This window comes from Alligator mississippiensis, chromosome 3 (genome assembly GCF_030867095.1).
Source record: "Alligator mississippiensis isolate rAllMis1 chromosome 3, rAllMis1, whole genome shotgun sequence".
Lineage (NCBI taxonomy): Eukaryota > Metazoa > Chordata > Crocodylia > Alligatoridae > Alligator > Alligator mississippiensis.
In genome coordinates this window covers 239015294-239023852 of record NC_081826.1, presented here as the reverse complement: position 1 = coordinate 239023852, position 8559 = coordinate 239015294, and the positions used below count along the sequence as shown (strand labels likewise).

Genomic DNA, 8559 nt, shown 5'->3' with positions numbered 1-8559 from the left:
TTGTCTTGCGAAATTATTCCGCTTGCACCTTTTATTGCTAGCAATAAATTTTTTATACTTTCACTCCTGGTATCTTTATTGGCCTTTGCATACCGGGCATGAACCCAGACTTGAGCTGGGGCCTAACAGGGGAAGTTTTCACTGTTCTTGTAAGGGGTTCAAAAAGAATACGGATTTCATGCACAAAGAGCCTCTCAAGACTACACAGAAACAGCAAAGTGAGAGAGAAAAATCATTCCTCTTTATTCAGAACTTTTATATGCAAGTTTTTTGCCATTAAAAAATTAGACACAAGTCATTCACAAGTGAATATTGGTAGCCCTCCCCTTCCTTTTACTACTGAAGAGAGGCAAGGAGAAAAAGGGATGTAGGAGTAGGCACTTGTAAAAGGCAGTGAGAGCTTGGTATTCAAAGTTAGCCACTTCAAGCCAACACATTTTTGGGCAATGCTTCTAATCAGTTCCACTTGCCAGCCATCCCACCTGCACCCCAGTTCATTATCCAGCACAGCCTTCCTGTCTTTAGTCCTTACATTGGCCAACGTTAGAGTAATTTGAGGGTGCTTCCATGTTTCAAAGCTCGACTTCCCAACCCAGATGCATTAGCTAGAGTGCTACTTCTTGCTTATCCCTGTACGTTGTAATAAAGAACAAGATACAGAGGAATGTTGATAAACGATAAGTATTTACTTTTGCACTCCCCTCATCTTATGTAAGAGAGGTTATAGTAATATTACCAGTTACATGGCAAGATACAGGCCTCTACATGGTCTCAACTTACAATTCAGCTGAATTGATTCTTTGTATTAATAAGAAAGCATTAAGTTGTTGGCAGCTATGTTAAAGGAAAGAACACAAGAACTGGAGAGGGAATTGGACAGAGAAGGGAAATGCTGGCCATGGTTTATGGACAGCACTATACAGAGAACAATGATATTGCTTAACAAAATCAGAGTAGAATAAAATGTTTGCTTGCCCAAGCAGGTTCCAAGTTTGCTCCTGTAGTACACAGGATGAAGAGCAGCAGCATATTACAGCATTTTTCAGAAGGGGCCATTTTTCAAAAGTAATTATCTCAACCCTGTTTCTCATGGAATTAGAAAAGGAAACTGGAGGTTGACAGGACATTTGTTCTCCAAGACTCCTGTGGCAAACTTCTGGCCATCTCCATCCTGGAATTAAAGAAGAAAAAAAAAATCATCAAAACACACACACACACACACACACACACACACACACACACACACACACGGTAAGGACTGCAGATCTTTTGAGACAGAGACCAAGTTACTAAAAGGCTAAAAACCAAAAAAAACCCACAACAAAACAAATACAAAATCCAACAACAAAAACCCACGTAGAGATAAACAATGGTTTCTAGTAAACCCTAGATCTTACAGGCACAAGCCCACTGTCCCACATCAAATACCTGTGAAGCATCCAAATCAACAACCATTCCAGTTAATTGCCATTTAAGGCTTTTGTGAAAAAGTAACCGTCCTGCCCTGGTTTGGAGGAGTCAAATCTTATACTAGACTAAAATCAGGCCCAGATTAAACTGGTAGTCTCTTTTTAGTCAGAGAATGCATTTTTGCAAGAGCACCAGTTTCTTAAATAGGATCTAGTTGCATTCTTAGGAGACACCCCACAAAAAACAAGGAATAGCCACCCCCCCCCCCCATTCCCAGCCACCTCCTTCCTTCCCCAAAGGCAGTGCTTGTTTAAGGAGAGATGGGAAATTTTACTTTCTTCCCCCCTCTGTCCCCCACTCTTCCCCTCCAAGCAAAGAACTCAGTCACATAACTGATATGCTGTTTGTCCAATAGCAGACAGGTGGATTTGTATTTCCACAGACTAACTCATAGCAAGGGGAAGCTTTAAAGGGACAGGTTATTACAAGCATCTATCATATATTTTTAAAGGATGTCTAGATGTGGACTATTTGGCACCAGTGGGGCCATGTGGCAGGCCAGTAGGGGGTGCTCCTGCTGGAAGCCACCCACCTCACTGCACCCAACCACCTTCCAGGCTCCAAGTGCCTCCCTGGGGGTGCCTCATGTCTAGCTGACCCCCTTCCGGGAGCACACCCGCTAGCCTGGGGGTTCCACTGCCACCACCCAGGGCTCTGGACTGATTCTGGCTCTGCGCACCCTGGGAACTACAGGCCTAGTAGGCCTCAAGGGTACTTGATTCACTTCAAGAAATTCGGATGCTTCCCTTAGTCAGAAGGGCAAGTAGTGGTCTCCCTTAGTCACCTGAACCAAGGGGACCCCAAGGCGTCATCTAGACCCACTCCCAATAAGTTTCCCATACTAGGTACAAAAGAGAACTTTATTGGTTACAGAAGATAGGGTTAGAATAGGGTACAGGGTACAGCAATATCAGAGAAATCCCATAGAGCAAACTCCCCTGGTTGGGTAGCCTTTGATCACGCATCCGAGTTACTGCAAGCTATATACCTAGTTAGATCTCAGGTAGCTTACTTACAAGTATCATCCAGAGGCAGGTAGAGATTCCCTCTGGAGGCAGGCAGTTCCTTGATCATGAGTTTTGAGAGAGAGAGAGCAAGTTTCAGATGGTCCAGCTCTTTTTTTCTCTCTCTCTCTCTCTCTCTCTCTCTCTCTGAGTCTTCTTCATGGCTGCTGCCCCCTCCTCCTGGGCAGTCCTTAACTTATATAACCCTTGTGACCTCATTTACCTGGTCCAATGGAGGCCAGCACCTGTTGGCTGTCAGCCAACCAATTTGAAATACATCACTAGTTGCTGGGCAGACTGGCAGTCTCTAGCCCACCAGGGAGGAAGCCCCTCACCCAGGTATGTGATACCAGTCACGTAGGCAGAGGGAGCAGGTTTTCACCCCCTCCCTCAGTAATATATTCAGCTCAGGTTACCTAAAGAGATAGGGTAAAAGGTGTGTATCCTCTGCTGGGCCCATCTTAACCAAATTGTCACAGAGCAGAGTTTTTGGGGAGAAACAGAGGTGGCCTTCTGCCACAGGCCACATCTGAAATACTGTGTCCAGTCTTGCTTCCTGCCCCACCCCCCTACAGAAAGGACATGGGCAAATTGGAGAGTTCAGCAAAGCGCAACAAAAGTGGTTAGAAGGCTGGGGAACATGATTTACAAGGAAAGGAGAGGCCGAGGCCAAGAGAATTGGGCTTATTTAGTCTGGAGGAGAGAAAACTAGGGGCGCATTTAACAACAGCTTTCAACCCCCTAAAGGAGAGGCAGGAAGTTATTTGGGCCTGTGGGTCATGTAGGGAATTTTGTTGAGGTGCTGCAGCTGGGTCAACACCCACTCTCTCTATTCCCCTCCCCATACAACATCTCATCAAAACTCCCTATATGGAATAGGGCCCCAGGTGGATTGGGAGCTGTGTTCAGGAGTGGAAGGGATGGGTGAGGCTGGGATCACAGGGCAGGGTTGCGGGGGGGGGGGGGGGAGGGGGAGCATGGGGCTAGAGCCCAAGGCCTGTGGCAGAGCTGCAATCTGTTGCCCACATGCCCCTGCGATGGAGACAGGTTCTGTGGGGAGGGAAGTGCAGGAAACAGATTGCTGTTCTGCTCTGGCCCAGCCCCACACCGTTATTGCCCCAAGATTTTGGGGTCTCTATGCAGATCAGCTAGGAGCTGCACAGGCAGAGCACTCTGATTGTGTCTGCCCAGTGGAATGCCCTACCTGCACAGCTCCTGGCTGGCCTCCATGGAGACCCTGGGGTCTTGGGGCAGCAACCAGCAGCTGCACTGCCCCAAGCCCTGCTATGTGCCTGGGCACACACTACAGCTCAGGCTGCCCCTTCTTTTGCGCTGGATCTAGCCCGCAGGCTGTATTTCGCCTATTCCCACCTTAAAGTGGTTATAAAGAAGACAAAGCTAAACTGTTCTCAGTGGTGGCAGATGACAGAACAAAGGTCTCAACTTACAGCAAGAGAGGTTAGGTTAGATACAGAAGGGGAGGGTGGGTGGAAAGCCATGAACAAAAACCTCATGAAGAAGGTAGAAAAGCACTAGAACAGGCTACTCAGAGAGGCTGTGGAATCTCCATTCTTGGAGATTTTTAAAACCCAGGTAGACAAAGTCTTGACTGGGATGATATAGTTGAGGACAGTCCTGCTTTGTACAGGGTTTTGGACTAAGTTACCTCCTGAGGTCCCTTCCAACCCCAGTTTTCTTTGATTCAATGTATTCTTGCCAACTCTTGTGGGAAGAACTACTCATCTTCCTTTCTTTGTTCTCCGTGTAGCATGTGCACATGCTAGCACAGAATGTGTGAACTGCATTCCGGTGTCTAGTATTTGGGCACCAAGCAGGACTATGGGAAGCTGCACAGAAGTGAAAGCTTATGATGAACTCTTACTACTATTCATCAGCTGCCATCTACTGAGCCTCAGAGCAGCTGATCCAGGAAAACCAGGTAGTGATTATTCAGCTTGTGGGAGAAGGAGAGATTGAAACTTATGCATATCTAAGGCATAGGAATTGACCCATGTCATGCATCATAATCACTTAGTCAATGCTTGTTCAGAGTTCTTTAACTGATACCTCCCCTGTGATACCCAACTCTACTTGTTCTGCTGGTGTGGTATGGCTTTAAGTTTTAGTACAAGTGGTTTCCTGATGCTCTGTCCCGCCCCTTATTCACACATGTACTCAGACTCCCAACCATCACCTTATCCTTGTTGGCCAGTAGGAGTTGCCACAGCACTGTCCACTTACAGTGTGGAGAAGGAAAGAGGTAGGTATTACTGTACTGCAACAACTGTTGAAGTGTGCATGCATAGGAAGTTCTGCATTAGTTAAGTGGCCTGTTAGTGCCATCCTAGCATTTTCCTTTATATGATAAAGCAAAGATGCTTAAATACCAGCACCCTCATCTCATTTTGTCCTCCTTAAGTATGGAAAAAGTTAGGACTAGTTTTTCCCCCTAGGATTAGATTGAAACACTGATTTGGCCCTGACCACATAAACCAAAGCCCCAGAACGAAGGCAGCAGCTAGCTTTTAGTCATCTTCATCCATGTGTTACTTTAGCAAGAGACTAGCATCAGTGCATCTAGCACCAAGGTGGCATACAGGGCCCTTTCCAGCCTAAGGCAGGGGGTTGTACTAGTGGACATTTAAAAGGTCCCTTCCAGCTCTACTTCTCTATGCTGCAAGTAAAATAGATAACCTCAAGCAAGTCATCAGGCTGGTGGCAGGTCCTGGAGACCTTCCAGAGACTCCCTGGACTTACCTCCACTTTAACTCTTCCTGTAGGCCTGACATTCATCCAGTCTCCTGACCTGACTGATCCTTCTTTTATGACAGAAGACACCTTTCACCCTCACAGCTTCTATTACATACTTTGTGGATGTTGCCATTACATAGATATGGCTCCTTCACACATTAACTATTCTGTCTATATACATTTACCTTCAGTAGCCAACCAATGGAGGAGATAAGCCTACTACAAATCAGAGATTAAGAGTGAGCATGCTTTGGCTCAAACTGTAGCTAGCACTGGAGATAGCAGGTTCAAATCACCATAGTAGACATTATATCCATCTATAAAGGTGATCTTATTAAAGGAAGAGTAGTGCCATTAGATAACAAGCTTGGCAAATTAACAGAGACTACAGAAATGACAACAAGCCCTATACAGAGCATCCAATTTATTTATTTAAAAATCACTAACGTGACGATATGGCTGCATGTACTCTACAGCTGTACTCTGATTAAGAAAAATGTCTGGCTGCACTAGCTTACAGGGACCAAGATCTAACAGAGGCCAGCTACTCTCTGAAGAGAATGCAGTCAAGCAGTTGGTCAAGTGTAACATTCCCTCCACTTATGAAGGAGTGATAGGTAACTGGTAATAAAGACACCAAGAACAATTTTGAGAAAGGGAAAGAATAATTAGGCTCTCTTCTCCTGTACAACAGCATGCACCACTGTTATACAGAGTCTGCCTTAAGCAGAAGAAAAACGCATGCGTTTATAGATGTATTTCTTCTCTTTCCAGCTTAAGTACCTAGGGGCTCCACTATTTTGTTTCTAGGTAGGTAGGTAAGACAGGCAAGGAAAAGCTTTGCAGAATGGTATTTTCTTTAATTATTTGGATACAAGCAAGATGGTGATGTCATGTGTTCCCCCAGATCTGAAAGAAGGAGCACCAACAGTTTTTTGTGGGTCTGCATCTTCCTTAGCCCTATAGCCAGAGTTTGTTTTATGTCACCCTGACTAGCTTTCACTAAGGAAGGAAAATAGCTTTGTTTTCTGCTGCACAATGAAACTGGTTATCAAGGAACATTCTCCTATGTGAAGGTGAAGTATACACAAACCCCAGTTATACTCAAGTAATGCATTCTGGATATTGCCAATACCAATATTATTAGTTCTCATTTACTGATCAGTAAATATCATTTAACCATTACTGGGTCCAGTTCCTATCAGCCACTTACCTTTGGACTACTGTAGAGCACCAAGTTCTTTCAGTTTTGGTACAAGTTCTCCATTTTGATCTAAAGCATCTAGATCAGAATAACCACCAATGCAGACTTCTCCGATGTACACACGGGGGACCTAGACACATACAAATTATATTTGTTAGTCAGTAAGGAGGATAAATAAACTGCACAGTCGAGTCCCTGGAGACATGTGAGCATTGGAGTCAAGCAGCAAAGTTGCCCATTCATTCTGTGGGTATCAAATCCTTATTCTGGAGAGAGGAGTATATCAGATCTCCTTCTCTGCCTAATAGGAAAGCAAACAGCTGCCACAGGTTAAGTTTAGGGATGGGGTACAGAGAAAGTAAAAAAGATGAATTAAGGGGTTGTGTAAGGACATGAAGATAGGAATATTTTAACTGGCGTTCGCTAGAGCTCAGGGATTTTTTTTGAGGGGGGTGGAGGGGACATGCAAGAGATTGCATTGAAGCAGAGGATGTCATCAATGACTCTTCTTTCATAAATTACAGGCACAGTACTAACACATACAGAACCACATGCCTATCTAAAAATGATTTTTTTTTTTAAATATATAGCTAGCTACATTAAAAACTTCAGGTAACACTACCTCAGACTACAAATATGAAATCTGAACCAGCATTTTAAATCTTACTCCACCTAGGCTACTTGTACTATACAGGACATCAGGGAGATGCCTGCCCCAGGCTTTGTGGAACATGCGTTTACAAGAAACAAATGTCATCACTCGACTTGTGAAACATAGCCTCTTTGCTATAAGAGGAAAGAGAAACATCAGTTTATCCCAGGGTTGACCGTCACCTGTGAATCATATTGAAACAGATGGAGGAAGACAGACAGGCATTTACACATGTAGTGTGAATGGCAACTACCTCAAGTCAGCTGCTATTGTCTCAGAAGGAATGTTCTCTCCATACTTAAGCATTTATACCTAAAAATAGCTTAATCCAAGGCTGATTTCTCCTTTCTAGGATGAAGTCACATCTCTTAACTCTGCAAGAGCCAGAGCACTTGTCAGTAATACAGAAACAGTAGTTCAATACTTTGGGCTAGAAACAGACAACCCGTTTAACACAGTACTGATGGATTCCCAGGTGATTTGCTGGGCACAGTCCTTCATTAGTGAGACTTAAATGGCAATTAACTCAAACTAGCCACAATTGTTCCAAAGCAAGGTATCAGTTTGGATGCTTGATGTAGGACAATAAGCTTGTCCAGGTCTGAGGTACAATGCTTAAAATTCAAGTCAGGCTAGTTATCCATTTTCTTCCAAAGTAACAAAAGCCACTTTACAGAGGAAGAAGAAAGAGTACCTCTGACACGAGCACATTTTAAAGGTATTATTATATCTGTAGGAATTGTGAAAGCCTTTACTACTAAGGCAAGATTAAGAAACTGTAAAATAAAAATAATTGGAAAAGAAAAAGAAAAAAAAACCCAACAAAAACTTACAGTTCTTGCCCCTGTTGACTGTAGGAAGTAATCCTGAATACTGCTCATGTCATTTCTGGCTGTGAGATCAATGAACTCCAGATGTCCTGGCTTGAAAGTATACTTCTTCAGAAGCTCTATAGCTTCCTGACAGTAAGGACAGGTTGGTTTTATGAAAACAGCCACTTTATTAGCTCCAAGTTTGCTCTTCACAAACTGCTGGCTCATCTTAAGGGTGCTGCTGTCTAACACCTAGAATCAGACTGAATGCTATAGTACTGCCCCCACCCAGCTCCAGCTATTTGTAGTTTGCAAAATGCTTTCCTTCCAGGGACAACACCCTGGAGGAGGAGTCTTCTTCATTTGGTTTCGCTTTTTAAAGGGGCAGTGCGTCATGTGTCCTCTGTGCACAGTTAAATGATTTAACCATGTGAAGTCATTTGCCCCTCAGTTGTTATTTCACCATCTTTATTTTGTTATAAAAGAAGATTCTAGCACATGCATGTAACTCCAGCACTAAGCTTTCAGTCTTGTCTCTCTTCTCCCTCTCCTTAGTTGTGTCTTGCTTATTAGTGTTAATCTTAGAGACACGGGGGCATAACAGTAGGGTTGCCAAGCCTCCAGGATGGCCTTGGAGTCTCCAGGAATTAGATATAACCTCCAGGA

General features: G+C 44.0%; 1 protein-coding gene across 1 annotated transcript; it reads right to left on the bottom strand.

The window, feature by feature from the left end:
* Nucleotides 1-219: 219 nt before the first annotated feature.
* GLRX (glutaredoxin) lies at nt 220-8233 on the bottom strand. Its single transcript, XM_006261638.4, has 3 exons — nt 7915-8233; nt 6439-6559; nt 220-1171 (listed from the first exon to the last, which is right to left on the bottom strand). Exons 1-2 carry the CDS (start codon nt 8119-8121, stop codon nt 6446-6448), a joined length of 321 nt encoding a protein of 106 aa, XP_006261700.1. The 5' UTR covers nt 8122-8233; the 3' UTR covers nt 220-1171; nt 6439-6445.
* Nucleotides 8234-8559: the final 326 nt, after the last annotated feature.